Genomic DNA, 20685 nt, shown 5'->3' with positions numbered 1-20685 from the left:
CCTTCGAGGAATTGGGGCAGAACAGGAAGGGGGGTTTTATGAACCTGTGCTTGTGCCACCTTGTTTCCCAGAAGTCCCTCTATTCTTTAAACATCGCTCTGGTATCTTCTTCATTTTTAGTGTGAGCAACCTGGGGCACTGGGTTTAGTTGGGACTTAGCCTTTTTCTCAACTTCCCCCAAAACATGCCATTTCTAACAAAATTCAAACACTCTGGATCTTTTAGGGTCTCTGAGATCCTTCACTTATGAGAGTCTGCGAGAACACCAGCCTAGAGTCCCTGGCCTGCAGTTCCCTTCAAAACCACTACCTGCTTCGCAGTCACATTCTCTTCCTCCAGGTCCCCACACTGCAGTGCTCCTCTGGAGCAGGCCACCGCCCCTGTTTAGCTATGCTGGGTCTATCGCTATGCTTTGTGAGGCTCGCAATGCTGTGAACACAACAGACATCAGAGCAGCTCTGAGTGATTAGAAACCTGCCTAAATGACACCATCTCTTAATATTATCAATCACCCTTGTTCGTGTCCCGTCACTTAAGGAAACATCGGGGGCTCGAAACTATTCAAGTTTAATCTGACTTACAGGTCTTTTTTCTTTGTTCTCTAAGACCCAAGACCTCATTTCATGGGATCCTCACTCTTCTGAACAGACTAAGGGCTATTTTGTTGAAGCCAGGACTATTCTTAAGTAATTTTTAAAAAATGAGTCCTGCAGAAGATCCACAGATCACAGTAAGTGTTTTAGGAAAAAAGAAAAGGATCCCAAGGCCAAGTACGTTCAGAATATGATTCATAGTATGTCTTCCTCTCGGAGAGTCATGGACTGTGTCTGTGGGAAGCAGGGTGAGGGAATTGTTCAACTTTATTTAAACTAATTGGTCATGTAATTTTTTTTTATAAGAGTCTCTTTGGAGCTAGTGTTCCACAGAAAATAATCTGTGACATTGTTTCATAGCCATGTCTATTACTGTTTACTGACAATCTCATTTTCTATCAGCCTTCAGAATTACAAATCAGCCATTCTGTTAGATGCAATGTGAACCCTCTAAAAGCCAGGAATTCTTTGTGTGAAAGAAAACTCTTTCCCTAAAGTATAAACATTCTGTGCACACAGAACCCTCACTTAACGTACCAAAGGCGGCATTTCCCTGGACTTCTACTTGTATTGTGTTTACTTCTACTTTTATTTGCTTGAAAACTCTCCACACTACTAAGCTGTTGCTGCCTGTTCTTTTATCTCAACTTGGAATTTAGTCATCTGCTAATTGGGGTGAATGGGAATCTCATTTACTCTCAGCTTCAAATAGCATCTCTGTTCTGGAGCTCTCGAATTGACACCTTTCCCAATCTCTTAGCTAAATTCTAGTCCCATACATTTTAGCACCTTGTTTTATATTTCTTCAACTCAGATTAGCCAATTCTTGCTGAAATTAGCAGCTTTTCCCTAGGGGAACTATGCATAATCACTGTGGAACTGCTGTGAAACTTAAGCACTCTCATAAACTATTCAGAAAACTTGTTTTATTACTATCAGTTTCCAAACAAGTCAATCTAACCAAATCTAATGTCTGCAACAAAATTCACTGGATTGAAGCCACACCAGCTTAGGATCATACTATGAAAAAAGAAAAGGGGAATGACATGTAACAGCCAGTACTAGAGGGATTTCCTGTCTAAATTCAAGCTGGGATTTCAAAGCTAGCTAAGCATTTGGGTAAAATTGCCACTTAAGATGGTAGGAAAAACAAATGTCTCTTTTTATCAATGGATAGAAAATACAACTGGTGATGATTTAAGAAAGAAAATTCTTAGTGGTTTCTTATATTCCTAACTTGTATTACATTCTTGCTCAAAAAGGGGCCCTTGTTCCTGAAACCTGTGCCTGGAGTGTGACAAGGGCTTCCCCCGAGCGGCCTGCTGAAGGTCCGCCAGCGTGTGCAGCAGTGGGTTCAGCTATGGTTGCTGTGGATCCCCAGGCACCCTGAGCCCGATGACTGCTTATCTGGATGGCTGCCACTCTGTCTCAGCTCCAGTCAGCCTCGATCATTGCAAACAGCTGGCTGAGCCGTTTCTGAATGTCAGGCCCACTCGGAGCACGACAGGATTTTGTGTGCACTCGGATGTGTTCAGCAAGTTTGGACTTATAAATGAAGCCCTTCCCACAGTCGCCACAGGCAAAAGGCCTTTCTGGCCGATGTATGCGCTGGTGCCTAAGCATGTGTCCCTTTTCCCGGAAGCTTTTGTCACACTCAGGGCAGTGGAAAGGTCGCTCTCCTGTGTGCAGGCCTTGGTGGCTGAGCAGCTGTGCCTTCAAGCGGAAACTCTTGTCACATTTCAGACACCGAAAAGGCTTCTCCCCTGTGTGTGTCCTGATGTGTTCGACAAGTTTTGACTGCTTGGCAAAGCCTTTGCCACACTCACAGGAGAACGGCATCTGCCCGCTGTGCAGCAGCTGGTGGGCCTTCATGTCCGCCTTCACACGATAGCTCTTGTCACACTGCGGGCACTGGAAGGGCCTCTCTCCTGTGTGCAGGCGCTGGTGACTCAGCAGCTGCCCCTTGAGGCGGAAACTCCTGTCGCAGTCGGCGCACTGGAAGGGCCTCTCCCCACTGTGCACGCGCAGGTGCTCGGTGAGCTTGGACTGCCGGGTGAAGCCCTTGCCGCACTGCGCACAGGAGAACGGCCTCTCGGCGCTGTGGGTGCGCTGGTGGGCCTTCAGGATGCCCTTCAGGCGGAAGCTCTTGTCACACTCAGGGCACTGGAAAGGCCTCTCCCCGCTGTGCACACGCAGGTGCTCACGGAGCTTGCACTGGTGAGTGAAGCCGCGGCCACACTCACTGCAGGAGAATGGCCTCTCCCCACTGTGTCGGAGCCGGTGGGCTCTCAACATGCTCTTCAGACGGAAGCTCAGCTCACACTCGGGGCACTGGAAGGGCTTCTCATCCGTGTGCAGTCGCTGGTGCCTCAGCAGCTGTCCCCTCTGGCGGAAATTCCTGCCACACTCGGCACACCAGAAAGGCTTCTCCCCGCTGTGCACTCGGGTGTGTTCGGCGAGTTTGCACTGTTTGCTGAACCCCTTGCCACACTTCCTGCAGGAGAAGGGTCTCTCTCCACTGTGCACACGCTGGTGGACCTTCAGCAGGCCACTCAGGCGGAAGCTCTTGCCACACTCCAGGCACGGGAAGGGCTTTTCCCCCTTGTGCACCCTGACATGGCTGGTGAGCTTGGCCCTGGTAGAGAAGCACTTGTCACATGCTGTGCAAAGGAATGGCCTCTCTCTGGCAGGGCAGCGCTGGAGGACATGCTCCATGCCCCCCATCAAGTGGCAGCGCTCCTCAAAAGGCAGACCTGGGCCTGGCCTCTGTCCTGAGTGCACACTGCTGGGCCTGGCCTTCTCACAGAAGGCCCTGTCGCCCTCTCTCGGGAAGACTGGCCTCGCCCCGCTGCGCTGGCCCTGGTGAGCCTGTGTGCTGGTCTTCGGGAGAAAGCTCGTGTCACATCTGGGGCACTGGGAAGGGCTCTCCCCCTGGTGCAGAAGGTGGTGGCTGAAAAGGGTCCACTTGTGATGGAAGCATATATTACATTCAGGGCACTGCAGTGGGCTCTTCCCTGTGTGTGCGGCCAGGTGTTTAAGCAAATCCCGCTTCAGGCAGAAGCTCCTCCCACATTCATGACATTGGAAGTGCCTCTGTCCCCGAGGGATGCTCCGCTGATGCTGCAGGTCAGCTTGTTTGCTGAGTTTCTTCCAGGCCCCATGCGGCTGGTCCTTCGAGTGGCTCCCCTGGTGCTTCTCTACATGATTCTTCTTCCAAAAGCTTTCCCCACAGACAGGGCAAGGATGGGGGGTGCCCTCCCAGGAGGGCACCTCCTGGAGGCCTGGGGGACCCAGAGTTCTGGGGTTCGAGATTCTTTCTCTGTGGGTGGGTTTCCAGGAATGGTGGGCTGCTGGGAGTAGAGCCCGTGGATCGTGTCTGTCTGGCTTCATGAAGGTGATGTCTTGGTCCGGCCTGAAGGAAACATCTTCACTTTTTCTTAGTAAGGGTTCGGAGGAACCCTGGCTCTCAAGAGGATCAACTCGGAAATGGCATTCGGATTCTCTTGAATTCACAGCTTGCTGGCTTCCTGAAACTGAAACCAAAAATTCAGTCAGAATTCGTGTCTATGGCATGATGAAAGGCTATGTCACTAGGAAAGTGATCTGCAACAGTGACCTCTGGTGGCCTGGGAAGCCCATTTCCACTAAACTGTACACAGGGCACATTTCAGTTTGGTTCTGCTTCATGACCAGGAGTTTGGTGAGTCTGCTGCAAGTAAACCGAACAGACCTTCTTAGAATAAGAGGAAAATACAGGTCACCAATGTAGGGCCTAAGCTCTGAATCCAGCATGTCTGGGTTCGAATCCCATGTGTCCACTGCAACATTTGTCAAGCTACTTTGGCTTCAGATCCTTCTCCTAGAGAAACAGGGGAACAATGAGACTGCTGTGAGAATGAAAGGAGCTAATGTGTGCCGAGTGCTCAGCATGAGCCTGGCGGACTGCACGTCCTGTCAACGTTCACCACGATTGCCCCACTCTGTGCACATTCCTGGAGTCAGGAAGGGAAAAGGGCAGTTCACTGACAGCCCTGACTGACACGTGGCTCTGTGTGCTCCACAGCTGCCCCAAGCCAGGCAGCAAGGCCTTGTGTCTGTTCCTCCCTCTTCCAACTTCCTTCTAACTATTTTTTCCTTCTTTCTTTTCTTTCTTCTTCTCTTTTCCCTTCTAACTATTTAAAAAGGTTTCTTGAAAGAAAAGCAGGTGGCAAAAAGTGAAATAATTTGTGCAGAAAAACTTTTATTCTCCAGAAAGCAGCAGCTAAAAGCTAAACAAACTACTGACAAGATTTCTTGGAATGATGCCCACATGTGACTTTCTCATCCCAAACCTAACACTGACTCTGAGGAATCCAGAAGTCCCAGACTCTTCATCAGGACAGGAAACAAGAGGAGAGCTAAGGTTTAGCCATTCCAACAGAGACAACAGTCTCCAGACAGGAGGAAGCAATTTTCCCCCCCACCCCTACTCAGAACAGCTCACACTTACTGAGCTCTTACTACTTTAACCCTATAATGTACGTACTTTTATTAGCTTCATGTTATAGTTAGGAAATGAAATACTGAGAGGTTGAATAACCTGCCCAAGGTCACTCAGAAAAGGCAAGATCCAGACTCAGGCTCCAGAACCCAGATGCCAAGCCCCAGCCCAGCCAAACAAGACAAGATCAGATAATTAGAAGTAAGAAACCTGAATGTGACATCGTTAAGGACAGGGCCCTGATTTCTTTATACTTACTCCAACACTGCTGTCCCTCAATAACTGGATCGAAATGCAAATCAGCAGGGTTGAAAATCACGTTTCCTGACTTCTGTGGTTCTCCTAAATTCCTGAAGAGCTCTCTCCCCTGTTCAATCTGGGATATCAGCTCCGGTTTGGGAAGTCCACCATCTGTACAGAGAAGCCAAATGGTTTCCTTGAGTGTGAAATTTAAAGCACACTGACTTTTTAAATTTCTTAAAATTTACTCGGGACAATGTAGGAAAAGAGATATCAAAAAACAGATTATAGTCTGGCTGGTGATGCTAAGTGGTTAGAGCGTCGGACCACGCACCAAAGGATTTCTGGTTTGATCCCCAGCCCAGACAGGGCACATGCAGGGGGCAACAATCCATGTGTCTCTCTCACATCATCAATGTTTCTCTCTCCTCCCTTCCATTCTCTCTTGAAATCAATGGAAAAAATATCCTTAGGTGAGGATTAACAAAAAATAATAATTTACACAAAGAAGAGCAAAACTTCCCACACATAACATGAGATAAGCTATCTCGTGCTATTTTAATCTTGCCTTTGTCCCCATATATCTAGCAATGCTGTATATTGTCATGGATTTCATAAAATACACTAGTAGTGTGCTCTGAAAATGGTGGGACAACTGGAGATCCCTGGGAAGAGGGGGGTATACAAAAATAAGAACTGAAATGGTTGTCCCTGGAAATTTCAAAGTAGGTGGCTCCAGCAAAACTTCTCTCAGAAGTACTTCTAGTGACAGTGCTAACGACAACCTAAACCATGGCTGAGTTCTGCTAGAATAGAGTGGGCTGCAATGAGTAAAAGGATGAATTAAAAGTTACAAGATTCTCAAATATATGTCCCCATTCCCCTGTAAGAAAGGTTTACTCTCTGTATTTTCAAGTAAAACTTTTTTTCAGTAACAACCAAAAGTATGCTTCAAAGGTCGCTAGAGGAGGTTGTGGATGGCCCGATCAGAGGAGAGACAATCTGGGCAATGCCTCCGGGATAAATGTCAGATGGCACCATACAGGTGCAGACTGGTCACACACTGCTCCCGAGTCCTCCTCAGCCTCTGAAATCTGACTTCAACACCCAAAGAATTCTAAGGCTGCTCTCATGAAAAAAGAAATCACTATCTTTTTTAAAAATCCATACATTTATTATCAATCTTCATCTGGGTTGAACTCCCAGCAGCTTTTGAAGTAAAAGTATTTTCCAAAAACAAACAAAACAATATTCAACTACGTAACATCCAAAAGAGTAAAAAAGCCCTGACCGGTTTGGCTCAGTGGATAGAATATCAGCCTGCGGACTGAGAGGTCCCAGGTTCGATTCCGGTCAAGGGCATGTACCTGGGTTGCGGGCACATCCCCAGTAGGGGGTGTGCAGGAGGCGGCTGACTGATGTTTCTCTCTCATCGATGTTTCTAACTCTCTATCCCTCTCTCTTCCTCTCTATAAAAAATCAACAAAATACATTAAAAAAACAAAAGAGTAAAATACTTAGGAATAAAATTAATGCAAGACTTGTAAAATAAAAACGGTGAAATATTGTTTTAAAATATTTTAAAGTCCTAAATAAATGGAAAGATATCCCATGTTCATAAATTGGAAGACTTAATGTTAAGATGACAATAGTCCCCAAATCCCATCTGCTTATTTGTGGGGGCAGGGGAGGGAGTAGAAATTGACAAACTGATCCTAAAAGCAATAATAATCAAAACAGTGTTGTAGGGACATAAGGATAGACATATAAATGGATGAAATAGAATTGAGAATCCAGAAATAAATGGACATTTATAGTGAATTGATTTTCCAAAAGAATCAATTGACTATAGAGAATTTGACAGGGGAAAAATAGTATTTTCAACAAATGGTGTTGGGACAATTGGATACCCATATGTAAAAGTAGATTTCTACCTCACACCTTATACAAAAACTAACTCAAAACACATCAAAGACCTAAATGTAAGTGATAAAAGGATAAGACTCTCGGAAGAAAACATAGGAGTGAATCTTTATGACTTTGGATTAGGCAATGGTTTCTTAGATATGGCATCAAAAGCTCAAGCAACAAAAGAAAAAATAAACTGTACTTCTTCAAAATTGAAAGCTTTTGTGCTTCAAAGGACACCATGAAGAAAGTAAATAGAAAACCCACAGAACAGAAAAAAATAGTTACAAATCATGTATCTGATAAAGGTCCAGGATATAGAACAAATAGAGAACACTTATAATTCAACAATAAAAAGAGAAATAACCCAATGTAAAAATGGGCAAAGTATTTGAATAGACATTTCTTCAAAGAAGATTTAAAAAAAATGCTCAACATGGTGAGCCATTAAGGAAATGCAGACCACAACCACAACGATAAATCTATTTGATTTTGGTGCTTGGAATATTCTTTTTGGGTGGCACAGAAGTAATGACATAATTACCTATAGACTCAATTACTTTAATTGGTTCTTTAATAATAATGATGAAAATAATGTAACATCTTAGTTATGTTTCAGAAACACTCTATAGAAAGTACCTGAAAAAATTATGGTAATGAAACAAAATATAAGTATTAGAAACTTTTCAATCTAAAGGAAATGGTCTGGCTGTCAGGAACTGGCAGGAGAGATGGAAGGAAGTATAGGAGAACTAACTACTTTATCTTCATATACTAAAGGAGTCAAGAGATGTAAATTTCATGGCATACAATCTAGAAGTTTATTATTTAAATCATTAAAGTAGCCAATAGAGGCATGAAAAATTTATCAAAATCTGGGGAGAAAGGAGACAGAAAATTGACAGCATAAGTGGGCTAATGCTTCCTTTTTCATAGTAATGAGTTCATTAATGCTGCCTAAACATGATAAATCAAGAAACAGAAGTGTAAGCATGACAGTTACACAGATTGAAGGAAACCACAGTAAGAACTAAAATAGAAGTGGTTAGCCCTGGCCGGGTAGCTCAGTTGATTAGTGTGTTGTCTTGACACACCAAAGTTGTGGGTTCAATCCCTGCTCAGGGCACATATGAGAATCAACCAATGAATGCATAAATAAATGGAACAACATATCAATCTCTCTCTTTCTCATAAATTTAAAAAAGAAAAAAATGGTTAAAAGTGGTTGCCTTTAGGGAATTAACTGAGGGAGTGAGAATGAAGAGATTTTATCATTTGATGCTTTTCTGAAAGAGCTGAATTTTTAATAAACATATTTGATAATAAAAAGAAATATAAAGACCAAGTAAGCAGCAAGACTAAAAAGAACACCCATGACCACAACCATGCAGAGACAGCTACTGTTCAACATGTCAGTGGAAAGCCTTGCCAAATCTCATTGCAGGGGAAAGTAACATTAGCGTTTCCAAGGCATATGGACACCCCCGGAAAAAGTGACAGACAAGAATACCCTAGGTTAAAATATCTGGGTACTTTATGAATACGAGCTAGGCATGTGCCCATGTGGAAAATCCTGGAATCTGAAAGTATGTGGTGACTAAATGCCCTGAAATATACTTATTTAGTCACTTCTGACCACCTCACATTCCATGCTGCATCAAATATACTCATGTAATGTCTACCCTTGAGTAAGGATCAGCAATGCCGACGGGAGTATTAGTGGAAGAATATGGGGTTAAATGCTTTTCTGAGTTAATTTCTGAGAAATCTGGCTAGCTGACCGACCAACAGGAACATCATACAGTACCAGTTCCATGATTTACCCACACAAAAAAGTTGAACACTTCTTACCTAGAGAAACCAGAATCTCATAATTGGTTCTCATCACGCGCCTGTAAAGCTCCTTCTGCCAGGCCTCTAGATCCTGCCATTCTTGCTCCGAGAAGTAAATGGCAATATCCTCAAAAGTCAGAGGAACCTGCAAGTACATACATAATACACATACAATCGTGATTGCTTCAAAAGGACTCTGGCTCCTTCTCAGCCATTTAAAAGACTTTTGAAGCGGACAGTTTTTAATGTTTGGCAGCTTCTTTCTTGGGAACAGCTCCTTCCCTGTCCCAGTTATGTGGTTGTTGTTAACCACAACTCTTCCATATTCCAAAAAGAATCCGGCACTTTGACCCTAGCTAATAAGATAAAACATTTCTTTACACCTGTGCCAGCACAGGATATCCTTAAGACTTTTGTTTTTGCCAATGTGATGGGTAAAAAAAATTGTATTTCATTGTTCTAATATGCATTAATCTGTGAGACTTAACATCCTTTTCATACTTTTTGGGGACGGTCCACATATCTTTGTGCATGACTGTTCATATCCTTTGTTCAGCGTTCTAGTGGGCTCTTATAATTTAAATGAACTTTCTTATATTAGGGTTAATTCTTTGATTGACTAGCAAATGTTTTCTCCCAATATATAAACTGTATTTTGACTTTATATTCGCCAAACATTCCGAGCCTTTCACTTAGTTAAAAATCTGCCGAAACCGGTTTGGCTCAGTGGATAGAGTGTCGGCCTGTGGACTGAAGGGTCCCAGGTTCGATTCCGGTTGGGGGCATGTACCTGGGTTGCAGGCACATCCCCGGTGGAGGTGTGCAGGAGGCAGCTGGTCAATGTTTCTCTCTCATCGATGTTTCTAACTCTCTATCTCCCTTCCTCTCTGTAAAAAATCAATAAAATATATATTTTTTAAAAAATCTGAGTCTTTTCCATAGTTTCATTTTAAGTGTTTCCCACATCATAAGTTTATACAGATATTCTAATTTTTTTAAACATTTAGATTTACAGTTTAATCCTATAGAGGCGATTGGTATATTTATTTACATACATATGGAGAGCCAATCATACATTATTAAATACAACAATCTTTCTCTTTAGATGGAAATATCAACCTTTAGCCCTTGCATATATAGTTGACCCTATATATACAGTGGGGAGTGTGCAGAAGGCAGCTGATCGATGTTTCTCTCTCATCGATGTTTCTAGCTCTCTATCCCTCTCCCTTCCTCTCTGTAGAAAATCAATAAAATATATTTTTTTAAAAAGTTATTGATTTGAGAGAGAGAAACATCGATTAATTGCCCCACCCATTCAGGCATCCACTGGTTGATTGTCCCATGTGCCCTGACTAGGGACAGTACCCAAAACCCTGGCACTCCAGTCAACTTAGCCACCTGGCCAGGGCCACCACTGTTAAACTTTTTGAGTGTTGTGTGCCTAACACCATTTCTCCATTAAGCTGTGGTTTTTATTGCATGATTTTACCTGGCACTGTGATTTTTTGAAATGCGTATGATGTATTATAGCAGAATTGAATGTTTTTGTGTTAAATATACTTATTCTCTTCTCTATAGTAATTTCCTTACTTTTAAATATAGTTTTATTGATTTCAGCGAGGAAGGGAGAGGAAAGGAAATATCAATGATGAGAGAGAATCATCAATTGGCTGCTTCCCACACGCCCCACTGAGGATTGAGCCCACAAGTGGGTATGTGGGGATTGAACTATGATCTGGTTCATATATAGACGCTCAACCGCTGAGCAACATCAGCCGGGCAAATTCCTTACTTTTAAACAGATGTTTTTCAAAAATGCTCAAAAAGCCTTTATTATTTACTTTAATTTTTAGTTTACAAGATCCAAAAAAATCACAGACTGTAACAAGCATCCTTGTATTTACCATTGACCTAACAAATTTAACATTTTAACTTCAAATTTCCTTTTAATAAAACAGAATATGATAGATGAAGCTCAAGTCTTCTTGGTCCACTCTTCAATCTTGTTCTTACATTCAGTCTTATTCTCCTCCTCTTGGAGATGTAAACAGTATGATGAATGTGGTAACTTTTCATTTCATGTTTTTAACTTTTAATACTCATACATATCTATGAATAATATATACTATTGCTTTGTCTTTTATGCAAAAGTGCTTTATTATACTGCAACTTGCATTTTTCATTCAACATTTTGAGATCTGTTCATATTGCTAGAGAACTGATTTATGGTAATTTTGTAGAGCTTCACTGTCTGAATTTCACAAATTTTTAAAAATATATTTTATTGATTTTTTACAGAGAGGAAGGGAGAGGAATAGAGAGTTAGGAACATCGATCAGCTGCCTCCTGCACACCCCCTACTGGGTATGTGCCTGCAACCAAGGTACATGCCCCCAACCGGAATCGAACCCGGGACCCTTGAGTCCACAGACCGACACTCTATCCACTGAGCCAAACCGGTTAGGGCTGAATTTCACAATTTTTAATCCATTTTCAGTTCTGTGAATTACCTATTCATATTCTTTGCCTATATTTTTACTGGGCCACTTGTCCTTTCATTTCGAAGACTTCTTTATATGCTTTGTACATTGATCGTTGACTACATTAGGTCACAAATGCTTTCTCCTAGTGTGTCTAAATATTTAAATTTTATTTATGCTGTCTTATACTACACATAAAATTTTTATTGTGATGTAAATATATCAATCTCTTCTTAGGTTATTTTGTTTTCTGTGTTTTAAGAAACCTTTTTTTACACTAAGGTTACAAAGATATTCTACATTTTCTTCCAAAATGCTGATGTTTCATTTTATGTTTAGATATTTTTTTAACCTCATCCAAGAAATGAGGGTATTTTTTCCATTGATTTTTAGAAAGTAGAAGGGAAGAGGAAGGGGGAGAGACAGAGAAACATTAGTCTGAGTGAGAGAGACATCGACTGGTTGCCTCCTGCATGCACCCCGAGATCGAGGATCAAACCTGCAACCCAGGTATGTGCCCTCGACTGAAACTGAACCTGCGACTCTCCAGTAAGCAGGCTCATGCTCTAACCACGAGCTCGCCAGCCAGGGCTTGTGTTTAGATTTTTAACTTACATGGAATGAATGTAATTTGTTAGTGGTATACAGTAGTGATTACCTCAATGTTTTTTGCTTTTCTTTTTCCCAATGGAAAGTCAACTGGCCCAAATACTGCTTTTGAAGGTCTGTGTATCAGTGTCCTAGGGCTGTTGTAATAAAGTACCACAAACTGGATGGCTTGAAACAATGAAAACGTGTCCTATCACAATTCTGGTGGCTAGTCCGAAAACAGAGTGTTAGCAGGGCCCAGCTCTCTGAAGGCTCCAAGGGAGACTCTATTCCATGCCCTTCCCTTATGCCTGGTGGTGGCTGTCCATCCTTGGCGTAGCTTGGCTTAAAGCTGCCGTTCTCTGCTGTCACATGGCCTTTTCCTTTTGAGTATCTAGGTTTCTGTGTCTCTTCTTCTGTGTCTCTAAAGCAGCGGTTCTCAACCTGTGGGTCGTGACCCCTTTGGGGGTCGAATGACCCTTTCACAGGAGTCGCCTAAGACCGTCGGAAAACACATATATAATTACATATTGTTTTTGTGATTTATCACTATCTTTAATTATGTTCAATTTGTAACAATGAAATTGGGGGTCACCACAACATGAGGAACTGTATTAAAGGGTCGTAGCATTAGGAAGGTTGAGAACTACTGTTAAAGTCAGAGTGGATTAAGAACCCACCCTGCTGCAGCATGATCTCATTTTAACCAATTACATTGGCAACAGCCCTACTTCTAAGTAAGGTCACAATCTGAGGTTCCAGAAGGACTTGCATTTTGGAGAGGTATTCAATCTGGTACAGTCTGCTTCAGGGTCTCTTTTGGTTTCCACTGCTCTGTCTCTCTTCATATAAAAGAGAACTGTATCAATTCTACAGATTTATAGTCAGTCTTATTATTTTCTGGGGCAATTCCTCCTTCTTTGCTCTTTTTTTTCTCTTTAAGAATCACATTATTGATCTTTATTTTTCCAAATGAAATTTATAAATTGTTTATATAAATTCGTAAAAATCTTACTGCCATTTTGATAAAACTGCAGTAAATTTATACATTAAGTTGGAAGAAAAGTATCATCTTTTCTTCTATAGGCACGGTATACCTCCCCTTTATCTATCATTTCCTCTATAAATGTACTGCATATCCTTTCTATTTTTAATCCACGGAATTATGTCTTTTGTGGAGATTGTTAACAGTATTTTAAAATTAATGATCTCATGAATTCGTTTAGGATTCAAGCAAAAACGCTCAATATTGAAGTTTATATAGAAAAACATAATAAAAATGGCCCCTCTCTCTAATCCTCAGTTTCAGGACAACACTAATGCAATCATATGTGCTCTAGGTTTTTATATCCTCTCCTGTTCCTTCCAGTGCATCATCGCCATCCTTCCTTCTTACACTCACACGAACTTGGACGTTGGCGGCTGATTCTGACATTTAAGCCCCTGCGCAAGCACCACGGGGCCGGGCACAATCGTGTCGTTGACACCTGTTCTGACTTCAGCAGCTAAAGCTGGTTGAGCTGTGACACGGCCCGGCCCCAGCCTCCTCCCGTCCTCCTCCCGGTCCGCCCGCGCGCCCGGTGCCCCGGCCCCGGCGCCGCCCGCTCCCGGCTCTGCCCGTCCACGCTCGGCTTCGCTCAGGTCTGTCCACGGAAGCGCCCCCGGAGCGGCGGCCCCCGGACCCTACACCCCAAGCCTAGCGCGGCCCACACTGCGCCCCACCTGTCCGCCCGCCGGCCGGCCAGGCTGGAAACAACAGACCCGACCCGAACCTGGGCGCCCGCACGAGGCACCCCTCTTACCGGAGCCCGCTCGGCCATGGCCTTTGGCTGCTCCGCCGGGCCCCCGCGGCCGGCGCCTCGCTCTCCGCCCCGCCCAGCAGGCCCAGCCCCGGCGCCGTGCACGCTGGGATTTGAGGCCGGCCGACGCCCCGCCCCCACACCGCCCCCTGCTGCCGGGAGGAGCGAACGCCGCCTGCAGGAGCCGCCGACTTGCGGAGGGGCACAGCCTGGCTGCCCAGGGTAGCCGCCACCTGTCTGGACGGATCCTGGCACTCTCTTGGGGGCTCAAGGGTGACAGACAAAGACCAATGTGAATTGAAAAGGGCTGGAGAGGGACGAAGACAGAGGTGTAAATGCAGTCAGGTGGAAATGGATGGAGAGGAGACAGGGATGGGGTCACGTCTGGTTCCTCCCCAAAACCGACCCCAGCCATCTGCGGGGTGACCCCAGGAATCAGATTGCTAGGGAGGTCAGACAATTAAGGGATATTAACAAGCAGGTCCCCGTGTTGATAACTGGAAGTCCATCCTAAGGGAGACTCTTTAAATTATTGTTGGTAGTATTACAGACGTCTCTCATTTTCTCCCTTTTTGCCTTGCTCCACCTGAGGGAGACTCCAGTATGCAGACCGCTCCGCAGCAGAGTTGTACAGGTGAGGGCAAGGATGCTCAGTGGTTATTCTCAGAAGTCATGCAGACATGGCATTGTGGACCCCACGGTCTTAAATTAGGAATGAGTTATTGTCTATACAGCCCAAGTAATCCTGTATAATAAAAGCCTAGGTGGCATCATGAGTGACATCATCACAAGATGGCCAGCAGGGGAGGGCAGTTGGGGGCAATCGGGCTGGCGGGGGAGCAGTTAGGCATCAATCAGGCCAGCAGGGGGGCGGTTAGAGGGCAATCAGGCAGGCAGACAGGTGAGCGGTTAGGAGCCAGCAGTCCCGGATGTGAGAGGGATGTCCGACTGCCAGGCACTCGAGACATCATCACAAGATGGCCACCACAACTCTGCGGAGTCGGACATCCCTCAAGGGGTCCCAGATTGGAGAGGGTGCAGGCCGGGCTGAGGGACACCCCCCTCCATGCACAAACTTGTGCACTGGGCCTCTAGTAGTCCTATAATGTAAATATAAAATGGATCTCAAATTTACTCTGCCTTTTACTCTAAACCAGTGGTTCTCAACCTTCCTAATGCCACAACCCTTTAATACAGTTCCTCATGTTGTGGTGACCCCCAATTTCATTGTTACAAATTGAACATAATTAAAGCATAGTGATTAATCACAAAAACAACATGTAATTATATATGTGTTTTCCGATGGTCTTAGGCAACCCCTGTGAAAGGGTCATTCGACCCCCAAAGGGGTCGCGACCCACAGGTTGAGACCCACTGCTCTAAACAGTCAGTGTGGTTGAACCACTTGGGTTTATGGAATTGCTATTCCTACCTTAAAGGTTTTCTTTTTAAAAATTACATATATATAATTTAACAATAAAAAATTTTAAAAATAGCCGAAACCGGTTTGGCTCGGTGGGTAGAGCATCGGCCTGAGGACTGAAAGGTCCCAGGTTCGATTCCGGTCAAGGGCATGTACCTGGGTTGCAGACACATTCCCAGTAGGAGATGTGCAGGAGGCAGCTGATTGATGTTTCTCTCTCATCGATGTTTCTGGCTCTCTATCCCTCTCCCTTCCTCTCTGTAAAAAATCAATAAAATATATTTTTTAAAAAAATTTTAAAAATAAAAGCTGCTCATAATTCTGGTACTCTAATATAAATACTCTATTTTTTTCATGAAACTTCCAGTCACTGTTACAAGAACAGTTTTCCTACAGTCTCTCCACTCACTATATCAAATGTTCTGCAACTTTAGTTGTACAAGATCATCTGGGAAGATTGTCATTCACTACCTCTGAGGAGGGTCCCAACGGTCTGCATTTTTAACGTGTATCCCAGGCGAGGCAGAGTTGTCCTGAAGTACATGGACAAGAAGCCAGTCAGCACCTACAGCCAGCTCACACACCCAGGCACTAGAGGAAACTTTGCACAAAGGCACCATGGACTCACCAAGAGGCTATACCGACAGGAACATACCAACCAGAGATGGCACCTCTCCTTTCTGTTTAGACACTATGGTGGAGCGCCCTTAATCCCAGCTGATTGGTTCAGGTAATCCAGGACCACATGTTGTGCTACAAAGAACACTTATTTAGGCCCTGAAGATCTTCAAGGAAGGAAATCTACATATTTCTGTCAGAATAATGTTAAAGATTGATAGTCCAAAAGACAGATGGTTTGCTAGAACAAACTGGAAAACTGCCTGTGATAGACCACAGAACAAAAAATGGAGTGGTTATGGACTGACAATATTTTTTCCTTTGGTACTTAACTCACAGATCCTAACGTTAAGTATATGTCTTGAAGAATTGATACACACTGTTGGGAATGCAGAGAGGTTAGATCTATAATACTGCTTGCTACTCACAGTGGTGGGTCTTTAGGTGATTTAAATTGACTCAGAAGAAAATAACACTTACGTGGCCAACATTTTAACAAATGAGACAGTAAATTACATTTATTTTGAGCAATATAGAAAAACTCCCACAAGACACAGATGTCCTCTCACCATTTGAGAAAAAATGAAATTCACTATGTGAGAAAATGGAAAACCTCAATTAAATAAGGCAGCCCAGTAATGGAAAGCACACTGAGGCATTTTGTACACGCACAGAAGTTTGAAGACCCATCTGCACCGTCAGCGGGTGCGAGTGGTGGCTGCTGGCCCCAATCCGCCCCGAGGGCTTCTCTACCTCCTCGTGCTCCTGAGGGGCGATCGGGGCAGTAGCCTCCGCTCGCTCCCACTGACGGCGCTGGCCCCAATCGCTCTGTGCCATCAGCAGGTGGGAGCAGTGGCGATGGGAACAGGGGTGCCAGCAGACAGGGGACCATCGGCTGCAGCGGGAAAGGCTGGGCAGGGGCACAGAGGATGGGCCGCGACCCACCCCTGTGCCCAACGCAGCCTCACAGCTCACAGTTCCTTTCAAGGTGCATGAATTCGTGCACTGGGCCCCTAGTTGTATTATAAAGTAGTTGTCTCTGGATGTGCCATGAACACCATAATAAAGGGGTCACAGGTGTCTCTTGGAACTAAATGAAGTGAATAGCAGCAGGTCTTTGAGCCCTTGTGTCATCTAATAGGAGGACCTTTCATTTAGCAGGAACCAACTGTTCTAAGACCTGCTGATGTTGCTAAGATGTATCGATTAAAAAAACCCCAAAAACTTAGCCTGGCCACTGTGGCTCAGTGATTGACCGTTGACTTATGAACCAGGAGGTCACAGTTCGATTCCTGGTCAGGGCACATGCGTGGGTTGCAGACTCAATCCCCAGTGTGGGGCATGCAGGAGGGAGGCAGCTGATCAATGATTCTCTCATATCATTGATGTTTCTTTCTCTTCCTCTTCCTCTCCCTCTAAAATAAAAACATGTCTAAAAAATAAATTTCATAAAAATAAAAAAGTAAATATATTTATTTTAAAATAATTTTAGATACACAGGTAGTTACAAAGATAGTCCAGAAGAATTCCCTATACCACTCACCAATGGTTACATGACATTATTATAGTATATAGAAATCATGAAATGGATATTGGTGCAGTGTGTGTATAATTCTAGGCGATTTCATCACATGTACTGATTTCTCCCCTTCTGTACCTGGTCTTTTCACCCTGTTAACAGGACTTTCCTAGAGCAAAAGCTTTAAATTTTGATGACACCCCCTGTATCACTGTTTTCTTTTATAGATGGTGCTTTTTAAATATATATATTTTTTATTGGTTTCAGAGGGGGAGAGATATAGAAATATTAATGATGAGAGAGAATCATCGATCGGCTGCCTCTTGTTCGCCCCCCATTGGGGATCAAGTATGTGCCCCGCTGACCAGGAATCGAACCATGACCTCCTGGTTCAAAGGTCAACACTCAACCTCTGAGGCTGGCATAGATTGTGATTTTGGTGCCACTTCTAACAACTTTTCATCAAGACCTAGGTCTCAAAGATTTTTTCCTGTCATCTTCTATAGATTTTATGCCTTAACATTTTACATTTGTATATGACATTTTAAAATTTCTTGTTAATCCTCATCCAAGGATATTTTTCCCATTGATTTTGAGAGTGAAAGGGAGGGGTAGAGACAGAGAGAGAGAAACATCGATGAGAGAGACTCACCGATTGGTTGCCTCCCGCACACACCCAACCAGGGCAGGGATCAAGCCTGCAACAAAGGCATGTGTCCTTGACCAGAATCGAACCCAGACCCTTCAGTCCTTGGGCAGACGCTCTAACCACTGAGCAACCGGCTAGGGCACGGATGTGACAGTTTTTAAAGAAAAAGTGGATGTTCATGTTTTATGTGTACTCTCCTGATTTTCCTATCTTGGCAAATAAAATTCACAATTTTAACAAGGGGTGGTTCAAGAAACAAATGGACAAACAAAAGAATACATCTACAAGCCATGACTGACTCATGGACCATTAATCTACAATCTTTGGTATAGAGCGTCCACAGGAATACTCCTCCTGAATGTTCCAAGGACAGACCATTGTGACCTTAGGGAAGAAAGAAAACATTTAACCTTTGAAAAACTCCATTTTTAGTCCTTTCAGATTCTGCACGACAAATGTAGATGACTGCTGACCAAGGAACGTGCTGGGCATCTCCCACGACGGCGAGGGCTGTTCCCAAGTGCATTAAGAAAGGTTGGTCACCAAAGCTACAACATAAACTCTCCCAATAAAGGAATCTAGGAGCCCTGGCAACGAGGCCGTTTGACACAGGGTTTTGGAGAGCCAAGCTGCAGAGATAAAATTCCATCATCAAAACTATTACAAGCCCCCAAAGCTTAAGAATCAGCTTCTATCACCAACAGGTTGAAACCCAGGGTTGTTTTTATAAGGTGGGACTTTCAAAGAAATTCCTCTACCGCCTTCTTGAACCTCAGCCATGCGCTTTCCACCTGCAAGTATCTTCTGTGAACAAATTCAGCTGGCACGGAGCTGCTCCAAAGAAAAGTAAAATCAACCACAAATGCTGCTTTCTCCTTGCCTATCACAAATAACCCAATAGCCAAGAAAACAGCATAATTTGAGCTTTTACTAAAGAACTACCACAAACCACCAAACTTCAGGGAACAGAGGGTAGTCCAGGAGGTTCCCAGCCATTCATAGAAGGAAGTCAGTCTAACGGAAGAGACAGCTTGAAGAAACTGGAACAGGATTTGCACCTGCCAAGGGGAGCTGGGGAAGGAGGGAGAAGTGCAAGAGAACGCACTGTGTTAGTGAGACTTCCGGACATGAACCCTCGTGGGGTGCAAGGAAAACTTGCAGACTTGGGCAGCTTATACTTCATTGAATGTACAGAGTTTCCGGTGTGAAGTTCGGGATGGGCCTTTCAAACTCTAAAACCAGAATCCAATTTTTCCACTGAAACACAGAGTACAAGAGACAGGAGAACCACTCAAACTGGCTGCATATCCTCTGTCCTTTCCTAAGAGGCGGCGTCAGGTCTTCCTTTTCACCTTTTCTCGTTCGCGGATGAAGACATACTTCTTGGAGGCCAACTTGCCAATCAGAGGAACCACGACGTTCAGAGAGGGATTAAAGGGCGGGAAAGGCGGTGGTCCTAAGCCGACGACGGGCCGAGACCCTGCATTTCCCCACGTGGCCCCTTCCTGCAGGTCCGGTGCACAGCTCCCGCACCGAAACCGCGCCTCCCGCCCTGGACGCGGAACGAACTCCAGGCCGCGGGAGGGGCCGGAGACTAGGCAGGACCCGCCACCTCCACAGTCGCTCACACCGGGCCCGGGTGTGCCATAGCCCTTAGCGGCTCCGCCCGGCACCGACCCCAGACCCGAGAACACAGAACGCCCCCCGTCGGGCCTCCTCCCGCTTCGCCCTAACGCGCAGGTCCAGCCGCGGCGCGGTGCACGCTGGGACTTGAGGCCGGCCGGGCCCCGGATGCTCGGTTTCAACAGCGCCCCCTGCGGCCGGGAGGAGCGAACGCCGCCTGCAGGAGCCGCCTGAGCTGCACGTACCTGCGCAGGAGCCCAGCCTGGCTGCCCTGGGAGCCGCCGCCCATCGGGGACGGATCCTGGCACTCTGTTGGGGGTCAAGGGCGACGGACAGAGACCGAGGCGAATTGAATGAGCTGGAGAGGGATGAAGACGGAGGTGGAAACGCACAGTCAGCTGGAAATGGATGGAAAGGGGACAGGGACGGGACACTTCACTGAGACAGGGGGAGGGGGGGTCTGGTTCCTCCCCGAAGTCGACCCCAGTCATCTGTGAGGTGACCCCAGGAATCAGATTGCTAGGAGGTCAGACAATCAAGGGGCATTAACAAGCAGGTCCCCTGTAGTCAATGGGAGGCCACCTTGCTGGGGACTCGGAGTGTGCAGACCACCCTCAGAACTGTCCCGAGCGGAGGTCGGGTGTTCCTCCAAGTCCTGCCCCCGGTAGGTGCGGGCGCTCCTGGCCAATCGGGACACAGGCCACGCTGATTAGCTGTCCGCTTTTGTGGATGCCTCTGATCAGGTTGAGGGAGTTCCTTTCCTTTCCTAGTTTAATGAGAGTTCTGTTGTGAGTGCATAGTTCGTTTTCTCATATTCTTTTTCTTTTAAAAAAAATATATTTTTACTGATTTCAGAGAGGAAGGGAGAGGGAGAGAGAGAGAGAGAAACATCAATGATGAGAGAGAATCATTGATGGGCTGCCTCCTGC

General features: G+C 44.9%; 1 protein-coding gene across 2 annotated transcripts; it reads right to left on the bottom strand.

Moving 5' to 3' along the window:
* Positions 1–945: 945 nt before the first annotated feature.
* ZNF786 (zinc finger protein 786) lies at positions 946–13993 on the bottom strand. 2 transcript variants are annotated; one of them, XM_023753798.1, is made up of 5 exons: positions 13928–13990; positions 12196–12620; positions 9073–9199; positions 5332–5484; positions 946–4126 (listed from the first exon to the last, which is right to left on the bottom strand). In XM_023753798.1, exons 3-5 carry the CDS (start codon positions 9104–9106, stop codon positions 2022–2024), a joined length of 2292 nt encoding a protein of 763 aa, XP_023609566.1. In that variant the 5' UTR covers positions 9107–9199; positions 12196–12620; positions 13928–13990; the 3' UTR covers positions 946–2021. The 2 variants fall into 2 exon arrangements, with proteins under 2 accessions (XP_023609566.1, XP_014311314.1); XM_014455828.2 differs by lacking the exon at positions 12196–12620 and having other exon boundaries at positions 13928–13993.
* Positions 13994–20685: the final 6692 nt, after the last annotated feature.

Source organism: Myotis lucifugus, unplaced genomic scaffold, assembly GCF_000147115.1.
Source record: "Myotis lucifugus unplaced genomic scaffold, Myoluc2.0 scaffold_51, whole genome shotgun sequence".
Lineage (NCBI taxonomy): Eukaryota > Metazoa > Chordata > Mammalia > Chiroptera > Vespertilionidae > Myotis > Myotis lucifugus.
The sequence above is the reverse complement of the archived record's forward strand: the minus strand, read 5'-3'. Positions and strand labels throughout refer to the sequence as shown.

Excerpts from the sequence above, each read along its gene's own strand:
- ZNF786 (XM_014455828.2), bottom strand. Across the intron at positions 5,485-9,072 it reads TGAGATTCTGGTTTCTCTAG|ATGGTGGACTTCCCAAACCG; the intron begins GTAAGAAGTGTT and ends TTCTCTGTACAG. Across the intron at positions 4,127-5,331 it reads TGAGGGACAGCAGTGTTGGA|TTTCAGGAAGCCAGCAAGCT; the intron begins GTAAGTATAAAG and ends TTTTGGTTTCAG.